Source organism: Equus asinus, chromosome 15 (assembly GCF_041296235.1).
Source record: "Equus asinus isolate D_3611 breed Donkey chromosome 15, EquAss-T2T_v2, whole genome shotgun sequence".
Lineage (NCBI taxonomy): Eukaryota > Metazoa > Chordata > Mammalia > Perissodactyla > Equidae > Equus > Equus asinus.
This window is the reverse complement of record NC_091804.1, coordinates 38171111-38193650: the sequence shown is the minus strand read 5'-3', so window position 1 is coordinate 38193650 and position 22540 is coordinate 38171111. Positions and strand designations below refer to the sequence as shown.

At 58.0% G+C, this 22540-nt stretch overlaps 1 protein-coding gene across 1 annotated transcript in view; it reads left to right on the top strand.

Moving 5' to 3' along the window:
- Positions 1-22540, top strand: part of PREX1 (phosphatidylinositol-3,4,5-trisphosphate dependent Rac exchange factor 1) — a 181582-nt gene that overhangs the window by 152707 nt on the left and 6335 nt on the right. Inside the window, exons 20-35 of the mRNA XM_044748026.2 lie at positions 1480-1616; positions 2256-2376; positions 5094-5281; positions 5540-5701; positions 6375-6585; positions 7017-7293; positions 9417-9623; positions 10934-11022; positions 12280-12362; positions 12514-12604; positions 14358-14486; positions 16009-16050; positions 17084-17304; positions 19866-19965; positions 22036-22179; positions 22275-22389. Of these exons, the coding sequence (XP_044603961.1) occupies positions 1480-1616; positions 2256-2376; positions 5094-5281; positions 5540-5701; positions 6375-6585; positions 7017-7293; positions 9417-9623; positions 10934-11022; positions 12280-12362; positions 12514-12604; positions 14358-14486; positions 16009-16050; positions 17084-17304; positions 19866-19965; positions 22036-22179; positions 22275-22389 (2317 nt within the window). The remainder of the gene's footprint in view (positions 1-1479; positions 1617-2255; positions 2377-5093; positions 5282-5539; positions 5702-6374; positions 6586-7016; positions 7294-9416; positions 9624-10933; positions 11023-12279; positions 12363-12513; positions 12605-14357; positions 14487-16008; positions 16051-17083; positions 17305-19865; positions 19966-22035; positions 22180-22274; positions 22390-22540) is intronic.

The following is a 22540-nucleotide window of genomic DNA, read 5'->3' as shown; positions in this document are numbered from 1 at the left end:
CCCTGAGCTAACATCTGTTGCCAATCTTCCTCTTTTTTATCCTCTCCAAAGCCCCACTACATAGTTGTGTATCCTAGTTGTGAGTCCTTCTGGTTCTTCTATGTGGGGTGCCACCACAGGATGCCTTGATAAGCGGTGTGTAGGTCTGTGCCCAGGATCCAAACCAGCAAACCCCGGGCCGCTGAAGCGGAGAGCACGAACTTAATTACTATGCTACTGGGTCAGCCCTAGGGCCCCCCTTTTAAAGTTTAAACATTAATTGTTCATTTATTGTGGTCATAGTTGTACTTTTAATGTGTGTTGATTAAGAAAATGCATGTCACACAGAAAGCTACTGAGAATTTGTTACCCTTTTGAAGTGGGTTTTTATTTTTTTATCCTTAAAGCAGTGGTTCTCTGCTCGGTCAGTTTCACCCCCCAGAGGACATGTGACAATGTCTGGAGACATCTGTGATTGTCACAGCTGGGCGTGGGGTGCTACTGGCATCTCACGGGTAGGGACCAGGGAGGCTGCTGAACATCCGCGGTGCACAGCATGGCCCCACAGCAGAGAGCGCCCAGTCCAAAGTGTCAGTGGTGCTGGGGTGAGAAACCCGCCTTAGAGCATCTGCAGAGGAGAGTAGGCGTTTAGAGGCGAACTGGGCAAAAACAGGAAAACAGCTATTTGTTGAGCGCTTACTGAGAGCTGGGTGTGGGCCAACTGCTTGACAGGCTTTAACTCACTGAATCCCTCAGGAACCCTGTGAGTAGAAGTTATCAGTGCCCTCGCTTTACAGATGAGGAAACCAAGGTGCCGAGAGGTTAAGGAACTTGCCAGAGGTCACACAGCTGATCAGTGGCAGAGCCAGGGTCTGAACCCAAGGCCCCGGGGTCCGGGCCTGTAGTTGTCTCCATCACACCACACAGGCCTGATAGCCTCCCACATGCAGATGAAGCTGGGCATCCACCTGCCTTTCCAGACCCTTCCTTTGAACCACTCAAACCCTGGGGTCTGAGGCCTACAGTTTGGGGGTCGTGGCCTGGCTGGAAGACGTGCTCTTGGAGTCTGGTGGACCTGGATTCCAGTCCCGGCCTCTCCTAGCCGCATGATCTCGAGTCGCTTTGCCGCCCCGAGGCTCTGTTTCCTTGTCTGCAGAACGGGGCTGCTCCTGGTGCCAGTGTCGCAGGTTGTTGCAGGTCTTTAAGGAGATGAGGTTCTGGAGAGAAACGTACCCGGGTTCAAGTCCAGCCGTCCTTGCTGTGTGACCTTGGGCTGGCTGCTCCTTCTCTGGGCCTGTTTCTTCTGCCAAAGGGCAAAGAATGCCAGTGGCTGTTCTGCCCCCTGCAGTGGGTCGGAGGGCAGCTCCAGGGCGGGAGCGATGGAGAGGGAGTGTTCGGGGGCGGTGTGGGGTCAGCGTCCAACTGCTCGCTTGCCCTTGCTGCCGCTGCCCCGGCCGTCTTCACTGGGTGTCCAGCCTCACACGCTCCTGTCCCTCCCAGGCTCGGAGGCTGCGGCCGCAGGGCTGTGCGCGGGCCAGTGCATCCTGAAGGTCAATGGCAACAACGTGATGGGCGCCGGCGCCACCGAGGTCCTGGAGCACTTCCAGGCGTTCCGGAGCCACCGAGAGGACGCCTTGGTGAGCACCCGGCAGCCAGAGGGGTCAGGGAGCTACTCTGCGGGGCAGGGCTGGGGGCTGCCCTCCTTCTCGGGGGAGGACCAAAGGCCCCACAGCATTTCAGGTGGTGCTTCCCTGGAGGGAGCTGGGCCTGGTCGCTGGGCCCCTCTGCCACCCACGCCCCCGGAGCTGGGCCGTGATGGCCTCGGTTTCCCCAGCTGTGAGATGGGTGTCTAAGACCCTCTTACCACACGGGCACTTGGGGCACAGTCACGCCGATGGCACAAGCTGATGTCACTCTTGGTGGGGGCGGGCTCAGTGGAGGGTGACCTTGCTCAGGCCGTGTTTGTGGTGCCCCCACCGGGTGCCCGCATGTGTCTCCACCCAGGCCCAGCAGTGCCGAGGCTCCTGCTCGGTGGGTCTGACTTCCATGTTCCAAGACCCCCTCCCTTGGCCTCTGTGTGGAGCATAGATACAGGGTGGGGGCTGAGTGTGACAGGAGGCTCCTCTGGAAGGTTCTGGAGTGAAATCTTGGAGGCCTCTCCGGAGGTGGTGTCACAGACGGGCTCAGAGCCTGCGCTGTGGAGTCAGGGAGGTGTGCCACTGTGGCCTTGGCCCCCTCCCAGGGCTCCTGGCTCTTACTTGCCCCCCAACCCCCAGGGTCTGTACCAGTGGGTCTACCACACCCACGAGGACGCTCAGGAGGCCCGAGCCAGCCAGGAGGCCCCCGGCGAAGACCTGGATGGTGATGGGGCCCAGGAGGAGGACCAGCCCGACTCAGGTAACAGGACAGGCGGTGGGGGAGGCCCCAGGTCCCCTTCTGTGTCTGCGCTCCCTCTGGGCGCGTCCAGTCCGTCCCGATACCATCAGCTCCGTGTTAGTTTCCGATGCTGCTGCACAAAGGCCCACAGACCCGCTGGCCCAGAACAACACGCGTTTCTTCTCGTAGCTTCTGGAGGCCCCAAGGCTAAGCTGGGTCCCACTGGGCCATGGTCAGGGGTCGGCAGGGCTGCTTCCTCCCTGGGCTCTGGGCAGAGTCCGTGTACACGCCTGTTTCAGCCTCTGGAAGCCGCGTGCGTCCCCTGGTCCTCTGGCCCCCTTCCCCGTCTTAGGAGCCAGCCCTGTTGGCCTGAGTCCTCCTCGCGCCGCCGTCCCTCTCGTCCTGCCCCTTCCGCTCCATCTGCCCCTCTGAGGACCCTGGTGATTGCACTGGGTTCACTGGACAATCCCGGATCATCCTGATTGTGCAGTCAGCTGATCGGCAACTGTGATTCCCCCTGGCCATGTGGCATGCATCCTTAGAGAGTTGGGGAGGGGGATGCCAGCGTCTTTCCGAGCCGTCCTTCTGCCGCCGTGGGCTCCCACAGCCTCCACCCCGACTCCGGGCTTGTCTTTCCACCTGCCGCCCCGACGTCTGTGAGGCATCGCAGCCTGAGCGTGGCCAAAATCGAACTCTTGACCTTCCCCTGAAACCCGTTCCTCCCGTGTCCTGTCCCCGTCCTTGCAGATTCTCAGGCCTGAACCCCAGAGTCCCCCTGGACCGTCCTCTTTCTCCTGTGTCCCCCCGACCTCGATTCCGACGGCACATCTCATTGCCTCTGCCTTCCTCGGGCATCTGAAATCTGACCGCTTCCCCCTCCTCTATCGCTGCCTGGTCCAAGCCACCGTCATTTCTCACCAGGACCGTTGCAGTGGCTGCTCAGTGTTCTCCCTGTCCTGCCTTACCTCTCCTCCTGTGGGCTGTCCTCAAAAAAATTGAACAGAACCTTCCAGTGGCTCCCACCCTACTCAGGGCAACAGCTGAGCCCTCTTCATGGTCTCCAGGCCCAGCCTGGCTCTCCGGCCTCACCTCTCATCACCTTCCCGCTCGCCTCTCTGCTCCAGCCACTCCAGCCTCTTGTTCTTAAATAGCAAATGGCTCCTGCCCCAGGGCCTTTGCACCTGCAGTTCCCTCGTGGAATGCTTTCCTCCAGAGTGGGTCTTGGCTGGTGCTCCTCTGACTCGGCTCTCACGAATGCCCTAGATAGAGGAGCCCTTTGTGTCCTTCGCTGTCGCCTCATCCTGCTTTGTTTTTCTTCACCGCATGTATTTGTTGACATGTGTCACACAGCTGTCGGTTTGTTCTTGTCCTCACCTGGGCACAGGCTCCCCCGGGGCAGGGGTTTTGTTGTTCGTTTTATTCCTTGCTGTGTCCTCAGAGCCCAGAACTCTGCCTGGCACGTTGTAGGCGCTCAGTGAACATTTGTAGTTTGGATGCTGGTCCTTCCTCCCCAGTCGCTTCTCTGGACGCTGCTCTCTGCTTCTGCTGGGCCGGGCGTGAGCCGGGGGCCGTGGGAGCACGAGGGCTCTGGAGGCCTCCGTCTGACAGCCCGGGCTCCTTGCTGGGAACTTTGGGGTCAGCAAAGCACCAGGGTTTACGGGGTTGGCTGGGGAGTTGTCCCCCGACCCAGGAACACACAGAGCCCTGCAGAGGGACCCCAGGGGGACGGGCCGTCAGGGAGGGAGGAGAGGCCAGGGCGGCCCTGGGCCCAGTTCTTGCCCCTCTGAGAGGAGGGGCTGAGGGCCTCCTTCCACAGCACGTGGGACCCCTGAGGGTGACAGTCCACCGCACTGGGAGCAGCTGCCGTTTCTGCTCTTCAACAAGTGGAAGCACCTGCTGTGTGCTGGGCCTGTTCTGGGAGCTGGGGATGCATGTAAACAAGGGGGACAGGGCTCCTGCCCTCATGGCGCTGACGTGATAGGAGACAGACCGTGAACAAAAGAACAAAAGAGGGGACAGGTGGTAACAGGACGAGGGTCAGGGGAGAGACTGGTGTGCGTGTTGAGAGGTACCCTTTGGAGCCAGTGGGAAGGAAAACAGTTCAGTCCAGTAAAGTGCCTGCTTCGTTTCCTAGATCTGTCACCAGCGGCGTGGCCTCTGGGCCCATGTTAATCAGAACTGAATCTGGCCTACTTAAGAACATTGGCTCAGCAAACTAAAAAGTCTGAGTAGGGTCAATCAAGCTTCAGGTCTGGCTCGATCCAGTGCATTGTATAGTCTCACGAGGAGTCCCTTTCTTCTCTTCAGTTCTCAGCTCTGCTTCCTCTGTGTTGGTTTCTCTCTTACATGCTATTTTCTCCACGTGGTGGCTCTGCAGTTGAAAAACAGAATGTTGTAGATCCAACAAAAATCCCAAACTTGAGTCTCATTGGCCCAGCTTGGGTCACATACTTGTTTTGAACCAATTGCTGTCAATAGGGGAAATCGAATATGCTGATGGGCCAGGCCTGTGCTGGTGGGAAGGGTGCAGTGGGCTCCCTCTTTGGAGCCACATAGACTGGGAATGGGGCACAAGGGTTGAATCCTGGGAGGAAAATCTTCTCGGACAAGGGGTGAACAACTTGTTCCAGACAGTGTTCCGTCTGTCCGACACGAGCCTCTGCGGTGCTGGGTCGAGGGGCTCGCTGGCTCTGGGGTGGGGACCCCTTCTCAGGGTTGCCTGTCCCTTTGGCTTCCAGCCTTCCCCCTGCTGTCCCTGAGTCCCCAGCTGAGCCTGCACGAGGATGGGCCTGTGGTCAGCCTGACGGTGGACAATGTGCCCCTGGAGCACGGCGTGGTCTACGAGTACACGAGCACAGCAGGCGTCAAGTGCCACGTGCTGGAGAAGATCGTGGAGCCCCGCGGCTGCTTCGGCCTCACCGCCAAGGTCTCGCGGGTGCTGCCTTGCCCTGGGCGGGGAGCAGCCTGGACCCCTGAGCTCTCGTCCCTGCCCCTCCACTTAGTAGCAGTGGGAAGTAGGAGAGTGACTTGTTAGTTTACCCTCAGTTTACTCACCTGCAAAATGGGCCAGCAGGAGACCTGCCCTCACGGGTATCACGGGGTCCATGGGAGCCACTGCTGATCGGCCCCTTCCCACCCTCCCTTGCCCCTGGGGAGCACTCAGCAGCTGTTTATGTTTCTGCAGATCCTTGAGGCTTTTGCTGCCGATGACAGCGTCTTTGTGCAGAACTGTGGGCGTCTCATGGCCCTGAACAATAACATCAGGACCATGTCCCACTACGAGTTCCGCAACATTTGTGACACCAAGCTGGAGAGCATTGGCCAGAGGATCGCCCGCTACCGGGAGGTACCTGCACCCTGCAGGGTCTCAGCTTTGGGTGTTTTGGTTGCAAATGTCAGAACTCAACCCAACTTAGCTTCAACAAACAGGAGAATTCATTGGTTTATGTTACTGAAATGTCCAGAGGTGGAATTCAGGCATGGCTGTATCCAGGCCTTCAAACAGCTATCACATTGTCACAGGAGTGTGGCCTCTCCTTCTCCTGACTTTGTTTTCCTGTGCTGGCTTTGCTCTCAGGCAGGCTCTTCTCATATGGTGACAGAATGGTCCCTCGTAGCTTCAGCCCTAGCAATCCTAGTAGAAAAGGAACATGGTGAGGGCTCTTATTGGCTTGGCCTGGGTCCCTTCCCTAGGCCTGTACCAGTCACAGCGGGGATGGGGAGGCAGCCTTCCCTGCACCTCATGGACCATGGGTCAGCAGGAGGTGGTTCCTCCGGGATGGCTCAGGTGCAGCCAAACTGAGAAGCGGATATGGGTGGGTTCTCAGAGGCCTCAGGCTTCTCCAGGCCTCCCCTCAAGTCTGGATCCAGTGGGAGGCGGTGCGGGGGGATCCACTCTCCACTGGGAGCTGTTGGCATTTGGTTCAGTCTTGGAATGTCTGGCCTAGGTCGGGATAAAGAGGATGCTGGGGGTGGGCCGGAGTTCCCAGGCCCCTGAATCGTGTCCCCTCCTTTCTCAGTTTGCAGTCCAGCTGAAGAACAGGGTCAGCCCTCCCTTCAAACAAGCAGCCCTGGAGCCCCATTTGCTGTGCGGCCTGGACTTCTGCCCCACCAACTGCCACGTCAACCTCATGGAAGTGTCCTACCCCAAGACCACTCCCTCGGTTGGCAGATCCTTTAGTATCCGCTTTGGTCGCAAACCCTCCCTCATTGGCCTTGACCCAGAGCAAGGTAACTGCGTGCGTCTGGTAGAAATTGTGTTTGGATCTCACGCTGTAAAAACTTAACAGAAACGTGTGGAGGCTGGCAGTCCAGAGCTGGAATGGTGTCTCCACCATCATCAGGCATCCGGGCTCCTTCTCTCTTTCTGTGCCACCATCTCTAGATGTGGCTTCCATCCTGAAGGATGCCTCAGGGTATAGAATGGCTGCTGGAGTACCAGCCATCATGTCTGCATTCTAGGCAAGGAAAAAAATCACAGTAGTTAAAAGCATATTAGCACAAAAGTGAAACTTTCCTGTTGAAGGAATCTAGTGGATGAAGAGAATATTTAAAAGGGGGAATTTTCTCATTCATTGGAATCCTTGAAATGAATTTGTATACCTCTGTCCAAGGGTGTCAAGGGGCCGTTTCCAAGTGAGCTCTCCCTGCCTCCGCTGTAGGCCACCTGAACCCCATGTCGTACACCCACCACTGCATCACCACCATGGCCGCCCCAGCCTGGAAGTGCCTGCCTGCTGTGGAAGGAGACCTGCAACGCCACGGTCCCAGCGACAGCGGCTTTGGGCTGGCCAGTGGGGCCCCTGGCCAGGAGGACCGGGGCCTGAGCTTCCTGCTCAAGCAAGAGGACCGTGAGATCCAGGATGCCTACTTGCAGCTCTTTACCAGACTGGAGGTGGCGCTGAAGGAGATGAAGCAGTACGTCACCCAGATCAACAGGTGAGCCCGGCCGGGAGCGGGTGGCAGTCGGGGTGTCAGCCTCGGCCGTCTCGGCGTTTCTAGTAGGATCATTCTCTGCGGTGGAGTGTCCTGTGCCCTGTGGGATGTTCAACAGCATCCCTGGCCTCCACCCACTGGGTGCCAGGAGCACCCCTCCTCCAGCTGTGACCGTAGAAACGTCTGCAGACGCTGCCAGATGCCCCCTGGGGGGGGGCGCAGTCACCCCGGCTGGAGAATCACTGCTCTCATGACGTGAGTGGTGGAGGCAGCGTCATTAGTGAGGCTAAAACGGTTTGGTGCAAGGTTTTGGAGGAACTTTATTATTTTAACACGGCAGAGAGAGAGACAGCTGGACACGGTCTCCCTGTTGGGGTGACAAGCAGGACACGCACGGCGCCACCGCAGAGTGTTCCTGCCAACAGAACTGGCCCTGTTCTCCCGTCAGAGCCCTGGTCTTGCTCCTTGGCCAGAGGATGAGGGAGAGAGGATGGCGACATGGCACTTCGGGGCGCCCTTGGCCACATCCCGAGGGTGGCGTTTCTAGATGACAAATGACCCAGTCTCTTTAACACATGGATGGTCAGGGGGGCAGGGAAGTGGGTCCAGGGAGGAGGAGCTGTTGGAGAAGAAGCTCGAGGGAGAGAGCAGCTGACGGCGGCACTGGACCTGGGTGGGGGCCTGACGCAGGGTCTGTGAGCAGGCGTTTTCGAGACCACAGGGGCGGTGGCGCGTGGCCTGGGTCCTCGGTGGCGCTGAGGCGGCGTGGGTGTGGGAGGTGTGCTGAGCACGGTCTGCTGAGGGTGAGCCGCGTTTCTCGGCCTCGGCGCTGCTGAGCTCTGTCGGGGGCCGTGCTGTGCGCTGTGGGACGTTTAGGGGCGTCCCTGGGCTCTACTGCCCGGGTGCCAGGCGTTCCCTCCGCCCCCACCCACCTCGGTTGTGACAACTAAAGACGTCACTGGACGTTGCTAAGTGTGTGCCCCTCCGGAAATGTGCTGCGTTGCTAGATGTCTCCTGGGGGCAGAGCTGCCCCAGCTGAGAAGCGTTGCTTTAGAAGGACGTCCTTACGTGCTGGAGGCACATGTGGAGGGTCTTACAGGGGACGTCATGTGATGCCTCAGATTTCCCTTAAATGCTCTGGAGAAAGACAAAGCGCCGAGGAAGACTGAGGAAGCACAGGGGGAGCCTGCGTGGCCGCGGTTGGAGCCGGCTTCTGGGTACCTGGGGTTCGTCATACTGTTCCTGCCATGCTTGTGCGTGATGGAGATCGTCCGTGATAAAAGGAAAAATAACGTAGGATCTGGAGCCAGGAAGCCTGGGTTTGAACCCTGGCTCTGCCACTCATTAGCTGTGTGACCTTGGTCAAGTCTTAACCTCTCTCAGCCTCGGTTTCCTCATCTATAAAACGGGCTAATCGTAACACTGACCTCATTGAGAGGTGGAAGGCTCTGCCAGCCAGGGTTTCTCTGTCACTCACAGGGGCCCAGACGGTCTTCTCAGTGCTTTACGTTTCAACTTCCTTGACCTCTATAGCAGCCTAGGATGCACGTACTGAGTTTACTCCATTTTGCAGGTGGAGAAGCTGAGTCTCAGGTCCCTGAGCTACGAAACAGCCGCCTCAGGGTTTGAATCTGGGGCCCGTCTATCTCAGAAACCTGTGCTCTTAACCGATGAGCTGGGGCCTGTGGGCCAGTGCAGCCTGCCACCTGGTTTTTGTTTTGTTGAAGTGTCGTTGGCACACGGCTGTGCCCGTTTGTCACGGATGTCTACTGTGCATTCACCCGGCAGCGGCGGGGTCCAGTAGTTGTGCTGAGGCCGTGCGGCCCCAGCACTGAGATCTGCTCTCCGGGCCTCTCCCGATGGTCCCCATCCCTCCTGTGCTCTGGGGCCTTGCACCGCGGGGCTGTGAATGATGCCCCTCCGTGCCTCACGCCCCGTAGGGGGACACGGATGCGCAGCCCCAGGGTCGCCGGTGGGATTGTCAGGGAAGGGACACGGCATTTGCTGGCTCCCTCTGCTTGGGGTCAAAGGTGTGGCCCGAGGTCTGGGCCTTGCCTGGGGCCTCCAGGAGGGCGAGTGAAGCCACAGGCCTGGGCCTTACGGTCCCAAGTCTTTGCTTCCCACAGGCTCCTGTCCACCATCACGGAGCCCACGTCGGGCGGGTCTTGCGATCTGCCCTCAGCCGAGGAGGCCTCTTCACCCCCGCTGGTCAGCGAAGAGAGCGAGATGGACAGGACCGAGCACGGCGGCAGCAAGAAGGTGTGCTTCAAGGTGTCAGAGGAGGACCAGGAGGACTCGGGGCACGACACCATGAGCTACCGCGACTCCTACAGGTGCGGGCGGCCCTGCGGGCAGCCAGGGTGGGGAGTGGGGTCTGACGGGGATGGCCAGTGTGACAGTTGAGGCCACTGACCCCCGGGAAAGCCAGGGTCAGCAGGCCAGTTCCCAGGGAGCAGTGGGATGGGGCACTGTTGCTGGGCCGTGTGGTCCTGGGGGCTCTCCTTCGGCCCCCGGCCCCAGGGCTCACGAGTCAGGGCCTGTCCCCTGTGGACGCCATCCGTCCGTTCTGCTTCGTCTCCCCTCCGTGCAAGTCGACCGCACGTGGTCGCAGAAACAGTCAAGATCTGCGTGAGGTGTGTTTTAAAACTCGACGTTAAGAAACTAACTTTTCTGCAACAAACAGTATTTTTACTGATCCAAGGAGGAAGATAATTTTTCTCCTCCTGACTCTGAGAGGATCTGCATTGTTTTTCTACTGATTAAGTTAATTACAACAAGATTGGTGAAGCCGTAATTAGTGGGTTAAACAGACTGAAGACTCAATTTCCCGTAACAGCCGGATGGTGGGCCAGCGGATTCCTTGCGTAGATGGGCGCCCTGGTCCTGGGGGAAGGATGGGGACAGCGTTTGACCCCAGGGGTAAAGTGCGATCTTCAAGGGCACTTCAGCTGTTTGTTGGCAAAATGCAGAACTCATGGAATTCAGCAGGGAGGCCAGCGCCTGTCCTCCCGGTGTTCCTGTCCTTGGCTCCAAGGATCGTTTGGGTCGCATTTCTGATGCCCTGGCCGCTGGGCGCTGTGTGTTCCTGGCACCTTGTGTCCACACCCCAGGCTTTCTCCATCTCCCTGGGTTGCCATTCTTACACTTGGGGCCCTCCGTCTTTTCCTTTAATTGTCCTAAGGCGAAGGGGAGAATTTCAGGATTGTGGTTTTGCTCCTCTGCCCCCTGAGCTCCTGGGGCACGCTGCGCAAACACAGTCCTGTCCCCTGCGGGTTCCAGCCAGGCCGGGGGGATAGAACACGACCGTGTGGGTGAGGGTGGCATGTGCAGCCGTGTCCAGGGACAAGGCTGTCCCACGAGAGGAGTGACACAAGTTACACTGGAGTGAAAACGGCTCACTGTCCTCTTCTTGCTGTGTTTCTGTGCTGGAGCCCAGGAGTGTTCCCCACCATCAGATGGGACCCCCGACCCGGACAGCCGTCCCCATCTCTGGCACTGGGGGTCAGCCTGCAGCAGCATCTCTGCGCTGGCTATCCACTGGGGGGCCAGGGGTTTGTCCACACTTCAGAAACTGGGTTCTAGATGCCAGGACTGGAGGATGTGAGCTGGAGGGTGACTTCCCTTCCCCTGTGCCCCTTTGCAGCGAGTGTAACAGTAACCGGGACTCCGTGCTGTCCTACACCAGCGTGAGAAGCAACAGCTCCTACCTGGGCAGCGACGAGATGGGGTCTGGTGAGTGTCGCGGTTGCTGCTCACAGAGAGCGTGGCCCCCAGTGAGGCTGTTTTGTTCACTTTTATTTCATCATAATTTACTCATTGTGCAGCATATATCGTGCGTTACTTTGGGTGGTGTATAGTGTATTTCCTCTCACATGCACTCAGCAAATATTCACTGTCGTGTGCGGGGACCACAGCAGCGAATGAAGAGACAGAGGTCCCGGCCCTCGTGGAGCTGACGTTCTCCATGAATGTCACAGACATGGGGCAGATGAAAACATGCAGGATGCAGTGACAGATGCTGATGTGTGTTCTGATGCCACTAAAGTAGGGTGACCTCATGGTTCCCACAGAGATGACACAAGCTCAAACCAAAAATTCACACGACACAGTAAAGTTCAAAAGAAATACATGAAAAATCAGTCAGAATCTCATCGTCTCCCCCAGAAATGACCACGATCATATTCAGGGGTCATTGGTGAGCACACTGTTTCTATGCAGATGGACGTGGGGCTGGATGGCTGGATGGACAGACATAAATCCTGCTTTATAGATTAGGTTATACTGTACTTGGAACTTTTGCTGAAAGACTGAAGTTAGTTTTAATTTTAGTTGCAAGGTTCCAGCCTTTAAATCTTTGATTCTGTGAGTAGGTCATCCATCCCCGTGGTTCATAATTCAAAAGTCACGCGGGGCGGTGGCGGCGGGGGGGCTGGTGACAAGCCCTCCTGCCCTCGGTCCCCAGGCACCCACAGTCGCTGCTGCCGTGTGCATCTTTCAGACGATGTCTGTGCATAAAAATTTAATTTTAATTGTACTTCAGTTTAAGAGAAGCTTGAGTAAAATCAAAGATATTGCTGGACTTTCAATACTTCCTCACACAGGATATTTAGCCGCAGAAACCGTCCCGGGGAGGTGTTAGGAAGGACGTACACGTGGCAGCTGATTCAAGGAAGCGGCGGGGCCGAGTCAGGAGACTGGGGCTCTGGGTCCCTCTCTGGCTCTCGGTCTCCTCATTCGCAGAGTGGAGATAATGACAATGACCTACAACTGTGTGAGGTTTTGGTTCCTGTTGCCCGTTTTGCAGATGATGAACTGGGGCTCAGAGAGGTTAAGTGATTTGCCCAGTGTCCCACAGCCAGGACCCGGGTCTGTCTGACTCCCAATCCCTGTGGGTTTCGGAGCACTGCAGCTGCGTTCTTGGGAAAGAGGTTGGGCGGGTGTGAGACAGGGTGGGAGGGGTTGATGGCTGCGGCTTCCTCCTCCTGCCAGGGGACGAGCTGCCCTGCGACATGCGGATCCCGTCAGACAAGCAGGACAAGCTCCACGGCTGCCTGGAGCATCTCTTTAACCAGGTAGGACCTTTGTCCCACTGCTGGCCTGACTGTGGGTTCCTCCCGTCACCCCTGGTGAGAGCCTATAAGCCAGGAGCCCGGGCAGGGGCTGCACGTCGTGGGTCCTTGGAACCTGGAGGGTCACACTAACCGAGAGCTTCCTGCTGCCCAGGTGGACTCCATCCACATGCTCCTCAAGGGGCCTGTCATGAGCAGGGCTTTCGAAGAGACCAAGCATTTCCCCATGGACCACAGCTTGCAAGGTGAGCAGAGAGGAGCCCCAGGCGGGGCTGGGAATGGCATCTGGCACCCAGCAAGGAGACAGCCTGCAAGGGGGGACGTGGGCCAGACACCCGGGCACCCTCTGGCCTGTGCCCCTCGCCGGCCCAGTGGCTGTGAGCTCATCCAGGGTCAGCCAGCTCAGTCCATGCCCAGCTGAGAAGGATGTCATCGTTTCTTGTTTATCAAGGAGTTGTAAACACAAAACAAAGAAAGAAAGAATAAGTGACAGAGGCCACGTGCCCTGCAAAGCGCTCCACTTCTGGCTCTTTTCAGAAGTTCGTGGACCCCTGGGCTGGTCCCTGAGCCTCTCTGGGCTCCGTCTGCCCATCTGTGACTCGAGCGGAGGGATGGGGCACAGTTGTCAAACCTCAGACACCCACATCCCCCCGTCCTCATTTTAGCCATATTCACAGAATCTGCCTACATCTCTACATTTTTTTAACCATATTATTTTGTTGCCTGTATTATTGACATAACTTTCTTGAAAAAGTGTCTCCCTTTAAAAAATTGTTTTGAAAGGAACTTGTTAAATTCCCTATATATGGAAAATGAATATAACATGCCATGAAATAACAATGACTATAATGATAAATCTAAAGGAAACAACAAAAAATGTCATTGTACTGGAGTCAGGTCCTGAGTTCTCTGTTCTTTGTTCATCAGAGGGATCAGTGAGTTAAAGAAGTCTTAGGGACTTGCCAGCACCAAATTGAGACTTTCTTCTTGAAGTGATTGAGAGAAAAAGAATTGGTATTTGTGTCCTTCCACCCACCCTTCTCCCCACCCATTTACCCACCTACCTATCCACCCATCTACTCACCTGCCCACCCACCCGTCCTTCTACCCACCCATCTACCCGCCCATCCATCCATCCAGTGAGTAATTCCCAAGACCCAGCTTGTGCCAGGCCTTGTGCTGGGCACTGGGGACCCTGAAATGTGTGCCGTACTGCCCCTAACCTCCCGAAGCTCCCAGTTGGGTGCAGGAGAGAGGAAAAGAAAGAGGCAGTTGCTCCTCAGTAAGTGTAGGAAGCAGCGAGGAGTCAGGGCGCCCTGGCTCAGCTGCCCCTCCTGCTGTCTCAGGGTCCTCTCTCCCAGGGATGGACCTTAACAAGCAGAAACGTCAAACCCGGAGGAACCAAGACCACACATAGGTCAGAAACCTGGGACCTCGTAGCAGGGAAGAGGCCAAAAGAACAAGGGCCTGGGTCTGCCTGGCCTTTGCATGGCCCCACTGGGGCCTGGTTCGAGTCCCAGCTCAGTCACTACCCAGCTGTGTGGTTTAGCCAAGCCAGTTTCCCACTCTGTGCCTGGGCTTCGTCCTCTGTATAGGGGAAAGGTTAGACTAGGTTATAAGTCACGTGCCAGCTGGGCTGGTTGTGGCTCTGAGCAGGTGGTACCTGAGAATCCTTGTGTGACTGTGTCCAAGTTTAGAAGAAAAGAATTCAGTGATTGACTTGTGATGTCTGCACTGGGTTGGTTGCAGCTGTGAGGAGTCACAGCCTCAGACTAACAAGAAGGGTGCTGAGATTGATTGGTGATGTCTGCCATGGGTGTGATAGTAGGAATCAGTAGCACACTTACCATATATCTGCCCTCTGTGGATGAGGTAGTCCCCAAGACTCCTGCCAGCATCCTTGATCTAGGATTCTGAGCTTTGGAATCTGGTGATGGGACATACGCCTTTATGCCACCTCCGTCCCTTTCCTGCCCTCATGTCCCTTTCCTGCCCCAGAGTTCAAACAGAAAGAAGAGTGTACAGTCCGTGGCCGGAGCTTGATCCAGATCAGCATCCAGGAGGACCCCTGGAACCTCCCCAGCTCCATCAAGACCCTGGTGGACGACATCCAGAGATACGTGGAAGGTTGGTCGGGCAGGGCAGGACGTGACGAGGGGTTGGTGTGGCCTTTGGCTGTTAACGTGGGAGGATCAAGAGTGGGTCCGTCTCCACGCTCCGTCTCTCCATGCCCAGGGAGGACGTGAAGAGCGAGTGCCCTCTCTCAGCTGAGTGTCCCGCCCTGGCGGGGCCCCGGCACTGTCCTCACTTGGTCAGAGAACTGCTGACCAGGGGCCTGGGCCTTCCCTGTAGTCAGAAGCTGGGAAGGCTGAACCTGTTCCTTTGCAGCCTCCGAATCGTGGATTTGCTTCATTTCCTTTATTTATTGTCACGGTCATGAGCTGGGGGTCCTCTAGTCCGGCTTGGGCCCACAAGTAGGTCCCGATGCTAGAGCGTTAAAAAAACGTGAATCCACTGCCGGCGTTTGTAATCTGAGATCTCAGATTCCTGGCTGCTCTTGAGCAATCAGAAGATCTGGCAGCAACAGGCCTGGCGGAGACGAGGTGGAGGGTGCCTTCCAGCTCGCCACCGTCCCCAGCACCCCTGCGGCCTCGAGGTGGCTTCACACCTCTTCATTGCCTGCCCGGCCCTTGGCGGCATCTGAGTCTGCCACTCCTGATTTGAAGGATCCAGGCCAGGGAGACAGTTGACCAGGGCAGCAGGAGGTGCCGGGCTCAGGGCCGTTTTCTCAGGAACGGCATCCTCTGAGTTGGCTGTCCGTGCTGGCCCTGAGCTGTCCTGTTTCCCAAAACTGTGATTGGTTAAGAGCACGGACTCTGCGGCCAGGTTGCCCATGCTCACACCCCAACTCTCCCGTGTATTGGCCGTGTGGTCTTGGCAAGTTGCTCGACTGCTCTGTGCCTCAGTTTCTTCCTGTGTAAGATGGGCTCCTCCTGTGTGTTGTGAGTCTGTACAAATCCAGCACTGAGAACAGCGCCTGGCACCCCGTCAGTCCTCGTGGGTGTACGCCGCTGTGGTCACTGTTGTTACTGCCATACCCAGCCCGCATCTCGGTGCCTCTGCAGGACAGAAAGTGTGTCAGGAGGCCAAATCTAAAGGCCTTCCTGGGTTTTCTTTTAAGCCCCTCCTGGGCCCAAGAGCCTCTTTTGAAGGAGAGACGGGGACACGAGGCCGGTGTCTGGAAGGTCTGAGCTTTGTCTGCGTGTGCGCAGGGCTGTGGCTGCGTAAGATGTGCCTGGGTACCCGAGCACACGTGTGAGCGTGTGTGGGTCTCAGTGTACACCTGTGTGTATGCACATGTGTAAGTGTGTGCCCACACGTGTGCATGAGGCATGGGCTGGGGGCTTGGCCCAGGCGTTGAGGGGCCGATGGGTGGGTCTGTGTACACGGATGCAGCTGACAGCTGGAGTTCTGTCCCCTGGATGTCCGGGGGTTTCTGGAGTCCACCCGCCATTCACGCACAGCTCCTTCAGCACAGCCGTCCGTGCCCAGAGCTTCAGTGCCAGGTGCTGCGGGGAGGGGCCCGGCTCTGCCCGCACCTCTGCCGGCTCCCCCCACCCATCCCCTTTCTCTGCCCCTCTCCTTCCAGATGGGAAGAACCAGCTGCTCCTGGCCTTGCTGAAGTGCACAGGTGAGCGCTTTGAAGCGGCAGCTGGCTGGGATTTGCACACACGCAGGTGTATTCGGGAGCGGCCCTCCTGGCTGGGGGTGCTCATAGCTGTAGCCCGGGCACGACCTCTTCTGCTGGTTGACATTCCCGTGGTCATGAGGGCCTGCACGGGGGGAGGGTATCATTTGGCCTCCAGCAGCTCCAAGAACTGCCTAGACCTCATTTCATCCTCTTGTCCAGGGGACAAGGCTCAGGGCCCTGGAGCGGAAGCCCTGTCTCGCTCCCTCCCAGCCTGGGCAGATCTTGTCGAGGACGCGGGATAGAGGACGGAGGATGAGAGAGGCTCTTTGCCGGTCGCGCCCTCAGCGCAGCCTGGGGACGTCCTACTAGGCAGATGACAGGGAGGGGAGGGCTGAGCAGGCCTGGGGGAGCTTGGAGGTGTTCTCCGCCCCTCCCTTCTTCCCAGAAATTCTCAGCTAAAATAGGATCTAGGTCAGAATTGGTCCCCAAAAACCGATTGGCCAGAGCCAGTCATCGAAAATAATCCCTTCCAGAACACTGGGACCGTGAGTGACCAATCGCCCGAAATTGCTCAGTTCTGCAAACCACACTGTGAGCAAGGAGTGGGGGGTGGGGTGGGCAGGAAGAAGCGGACTTGTCAGAAATAGAGAGAATGGTACATTGCGTTCCGTAAAGCATGGAGCTTGGCAGAAATGCTTGGCGTCATTGTCACTCTGAGTCAAGGCTGACAATCCCCCTGACAAATGGAGAGACAGCTGAGGCCGAGGGTTTTGGGAATCGCCTCAGGAAAACCACAAGTGGGTGTTTTGTGTAGGCAGATGGGTCATTGAGAGAATTGAGTTTTTCAGCGAATCGGCTGCTTTTGGAGAATTGATTTTGGGGAGTTGGCTTTTCGTGGCTGGGATTCGTTAATTTTTGGCAAGTTGGCCCTGATGGGTGGTGGGGGTGTTGGTCCTGGCCCGGGCCGTGGGGCGCGGGCCTGCTAATGCGCAGGAGCACCGCCCAGTGAGCTCTCCTGCCCTCCCGCCTCCAGACACCAAGCTGCAGCTGCGGAGGGACGCCATCTTCTGCCAGGCCCTGGTGGCCGCCGTGTGCACCTTCTCTGAGCAGCTGCTGGCGGCCCTCAGCTACCGCTACAACAACAACGGCGAGTACGAGGAGAGCAGCCGGGACGCCAGCCGCAAGTGGCTGGAGCAGGTGGCGGCCACCGGTGTCCTGCTGCACTGCCAGTCGCTGCTCTCGCCGGCCACCGCGGTGAGTGGGGGGGCGCAGGCAGAGGGCTCCCGCGGGCTCCTGCGGGCTGTTTATGGAGCACCTGCTGCGTGCCACTGTCACAGACGCTGGGGAGCCAGCAGGGAACAAGGCAGAGTCCTTGTACTCGGGGATCTTCTGTCCTAGTGGTGGGGGGCAGACATAAACAGGTAACAGAATAAGTGGTATAGACTGGGGGTTCTAACCCGGGCGGTCTTACCCTCTAGGGGACACTTGACACCGTGACAACAGAGGTACTGTTGGAGTGTAGTGTGTGGAGGCCAGGGATGCCGCTGAACATCCTCAGTGCGACAGGATGCCCCCCTCACAGAGAATCATCTGGCCCCAAGTGTCACTAGTGCGGAGGTTGAGGAACCCTCATATGTGGTGATAAAGGCTAAGGAGAAAGATCAAGCAGGGAAGGGGACAGGAAGGCCTGGGGTGGCGGCAGTTGAAAGTTTCGATAAGGTGGCTGAGAAAGGCCTCACTGAGGTGACATCTGGCCTGAGAACCGAAGGAGGGGAGGGAATGAGCCATGAGGATATCAGGGAAGAGCCTTCCATCAGAGAGAATGGCAGGTGCCAAGGCCCTGAGGCAGGAGCTCTCGCGCAGTGTTGAGAAACGACAGCAGATGAGCCAGCGGAGGGCGGGAAGGTGAGTCCCAAGAATCAGCTGGGCTCAGGGGCCGTGCAGGCTGTTGGGGACTCGGCCGTTGCTCTGGCGTGTGGGAGCCATGGGAAGGTTTTGAGCAGAGGAGGGACAGGGTCTGACTTTGGCACGTGAAGAATCACCCCTGCTGCTGGGCGGGGAGGCCCTGGAGGGGCAAAGGCGGGGCTGGGAGGACGGGCAGTGGCTTTCCTAACAATCCGGTGAACTTCCTTGGGGCAAATAGCATCATGGGGAATCCTTGCAGTGGCCCCCGGCGTGGCCTTTCTGCCACATCTGAGGGGCGCGCCCACTGAGGCCCCCGAGCCGGTGTGACCCTGGGTGTCTGACTCCAGGCCCAGAAGCGCCTCGCTGCCCTTCCCACCCCTGGCTGCCCTCAGAGCTCAGAGTCCGGGCGGGTCCCTCTGCCATCCAGGGAGGCAGAGCCAAGGACTCAGCATTTGGGGTGCTGGCGCCTAGAGCCGACGCCCCCGGCTGTGCCGCCTGCAGCAGCACTCGCTCTGGGCTGTCTGCTCCCCAGCCCGAGTGCCCCAACTGAGCCCCCTCCTTGGCAGCCCTGAGCCCCCCAGTCTCCCAGACGTTTTCCCGGCCGGGCTGGGGGCAGCAGGCGCTGGTGGTGAGGAAGGCGTGGCCTGCGGCGCCCTCTGCTGGCTGCTGGTGGGCACAGGTGCCTGCCTGGCAGGAGACCCCCCCCCTCCTGCTTGGTTCCTGGTTGGTTGGTTTCTGGACGGTGTCACCCGCGGCCCCGACTTTCCTCTTCTCAGATGGGGACACCAGGGCCCAGCGCATTGACGCACCAGTCACCACGAGGTGCAGGGCCCAAGCCCCCTTTCCAGTTAGGGGAAGCAGATTGGGAAGAAGGAAGGATGGAGGAGGGAGGAGAGAGGAGAGATGGGAAAAGGAGAATCATGCAGCAGCTTTAGAAGGAGATTCAACTTTTTGGATTAAGTGGTCAGAGACAGCCTCTCTGAGGAGGTGACGTTTGAGCTGAGGCCTGAGGATCAAGACAGCCAGCTGGGTGAGCGGTGTGAGGAAGAGTGTGCTGGCCAGAGGGAACAGCATGTGCAAAGGCCCTGAACAGAGGCTGTTGTGGCCAGAGCGGAGCAGGCCAGGAGGGTCGGGGCATGAGGTCACTGGGGCCACATCTGCAGGGCCTGGGACTTTATTCTGGGAGCAGAGGGAGGGTTCAGAGACTTTGAGGCAGATGAGTAACATAATTCAGTTTAGGTTTTTAAAAACTAACTTGTAGTCACGGGGGCCCCGGGAGCCTGACTTGGCCTGGTAACCCCAAGGCTGCCTGTTTTCTCAGCATCTCGGTTTTATCCTGAGGCCCCTTGTTCGGGGTAGAGGGTGGCAGGGGGCATCTGAAGAGGCTCATGCGTTCTGCAGAGCCGCCGGCGTCTCACGTGGGGGCAGAGAAGACGGTGGAGAGGCGGGGGCAACTGGGGAGTGTTTTGGGGGCCGACCCGTCAGGACTCAGTGATGGACTGTTTATGGGGTGAGGGGAGAGGCTGCGAAGTCCCCACGGCCTGGGGCGTGGGCAGCTGTGGGTGCTGGGGCCCTTCGCCTGGCTGGGCTCCTGGAGGAGGCGGAGGGGAAGACGGAGACTTCTGTTGGGTGTGTTAGGTTTGAAATGGTGAAGCTGGATTGGTGGGGTGGTCCAGGTATGAGCGCCACCCAGCCCATGAGAGCCGAGACGGGTTCTGACCATGGGAGGGACAGGTCAAGCCACAGAGCAAGCGCGATTTCGCGTCCAGCCTGGAGAGCCCAGCCTGGGACCTCAGGCCCAGTCGGCCTCAGCCCGGGGCATTGCCTGGCGTTGAATCGCGGCATCTCGGGGTAAAACCCCAGGGTGGGGGTGCAGACTGAGACTCCTCCATCCTATCTTCCTCCTGCAGAAGGAGGAACGGACCATGCTAGAGGACATCTGGGTGACCCTGTCGGAGCTGGACAACGTCACCTTCTCCTTCAAGCAGCTGGACGAGAACTACGTGGCCAGTGAGTGTTTCTTCTCACCTCCGCTGTGAGAGTCGGAGTTCTGGGGGGAAGGGACTGCCTTGGGGTCACCCTGTCCCTCCGCCTGCCACCAGGCCAGCTGCCCAGGGTTGACCCAGAAGCCAGCATTGTCAAATCTCATGCCCCCAACGTGAATCCCGAAGTTGAACCTTGGGGCACACGTGGAAAGAGAAGGGTTTCCTTTTGTGCAAACCCAGCCTGTCTCCAACAGCTCTTAAAAGAGAATAACCAGTATCCAGCTCTTACTACAAGTCCAGTCTGGAGACGTCCTTCTTTGGGGTGAAGACTTGTAAAGACTGTTTTTTCTTTTTGAGGAGGATTGGCCCTGAACTAACGTCTGTTGCCAGTCTTCTCTTTTTGCTTGAGGAAGATTGTCCCTGAGCTAACATCTATGCCCATCTTCTTTCTCTTTATATGTGGGATGCTGCCATAGCATGGCCTGATGAGCAGTGTGTAGGCCCATGCCTGGGATCCAAACCCGTGAACCCTGGGCCGCCGAAGTGGAGCACGTGAACTTAACCACTACACCACCAGGCTGGCCCCTTATAAAGATTTTTAAAGGGCTTATACCATAATTAAGTTTCTTCCTTCCTTTCTTCTTCCTCTCTCCCATCCTTCCACCCACTTACCCACCCATCCACCATCCACCCATCCACCATCCACCCATCCACCCACCCACCCATCCACTCATCCACTTACTCACCCATCCACCCGCCCATCCATCCGTAATTATGAGCACATGATATGGATCAGGCATAGTTTTCGGTTCTGGGGCTGCAGTGGAGAGAAATACAGCCATGGTTCCTGCCCTCCTGGAGCTCACAGTCCAGCCCAGTGGGTCTCAGTCCCCGCTGCACTGGGATCATCCAGGGAGATTTTCAAAGAGACTGACACCCCAGCCCCAGCCCCAGCCCTCATGCTTTGGATTCAGTCTGTGGGGTGGATCCTGGGCGGTGGGATTCTAGGAAAGCTTGTCAGGTGACTTTGATGTGCGGCCGGGACTGAGAACCGCTGGGCTCGGGGTGGAGGTGGGGTTCTCCGAGTGTGGTCCTTGGACCAGCAGCGCCTGGGAGCTCGTTAGGCGAATTCTCGGGCCCCACCGCAGACCTACTGAATCGGAAACTCTGGAAGCAGCACCCAGAAGTCTGTGTTCACCAGCCCTCCAGCTGGTTCTGGAGCCCACTAGTGTGAGACCACTCCACTCAGGCTAGACCAGTGTTTCTCAGCTTCTGTTTATCATCATTCCGTAATGAGCCTGTTTAGACAATTTTTTTCTAATTGCCACACCCCCATGAAATTTGAATCCACAGAAATCCTGTATATCTGTTTACGTACTATATGCATATCTGTGCTTCATGCATAAAAAGAGTAAGTTTTATTTTGCCCTCCCCCCAAAAGCCAATTTTCACCTCCGTGGGGGCGATATCACCCCACGGAGAATGTGCAGACTTTCCAGACAGAGAGCGAGTTTCGTTTCAGGTCCCGATTAGAATTGGTCGGCAGTGGCTGCCTGTCTATAAGCTGAGTTGGGCTCAGGGAGAACCATTGATCGATTAGTGATGTGTGCCGTGGGTACAGGATGGGGTGTCTGTGCCACCTCTGCCAGAAGCTTTTTCCTATGGGTGTAAATAAGAGGCAGGTCCTGTTTGAGCCCAGCTTTTGCCAGCTGGAGGCCCTGGCGACCAGGCGAGGGGTACAGGGAGCACTGGTGAGGCCCTGAAGACAAATAGGGACGACTTCCCAGCTGGGCAGGACCAGTGTCAGGTCCCAGGATTAAGCAGTGGAAACTGGGACCTGTGGAGGGGCTGAAAAGGGAGGTCAGGGGCTGCTTCTCCGAGGGTGGGGGCGGGGCCTTCAGAGGCCACCCCGAGAGGGTGGGAGGATGTGGGAGTCTCAGGATGCAGCCCGTGAGGTACAAGGAGATGGAGCCTGCACCCTGGGGTGGGGAGAACCGGAGGCCCCAGGACGCACAGCAGAGGTCGGTGGGAGGCCCCCCCGCCCCTCCCGCCGGCCTCGGTGGTGAGCCGCCTGCCCCACCATGTCCTCCCGCAGACACCAACGTCTTCTACCACATCGAGGGCAGCCGGCAGGCGCTGAGGATCGTCTTCTACCTCGACAGCTACCACTTCTCCAAGCTGCCCTCGCGCCTGGAGAACGGGGCCAGCCTGAGGCTGCACACCGTGCTCTTCACGAAAGGTGAGCCCCAGGGGCTGAGCGGGGCCCACCCGGACGGCCGAGGTGCCCTGCACGCCCGGGACCAACCGCCCGCCCTCCCTCTCCTTCCTTCCCAGCTCTGGAGAACGTGGAGGGGCCGCCACCTCCAGGCAGCCAGGCCGCGGAGGATTTGCAGCAGGAGATCAACGCCCAGTCCCTGGAGAAGGTCCAGCAGTATTACCGCAAGCTCAGGTGTCCGCATGGGCTGTGGGTGGGGGCAGGTTCTGGACGCTGCCACGGGGAGTGGGCGTGAGTGTGTAAGGTGCCAGGCAGGCCCTGTGTGGAAGTGGGTAGAACGCCCCTTCTGGGACACCTACTGTGTGCCAGACCCTCCGCCCATGCC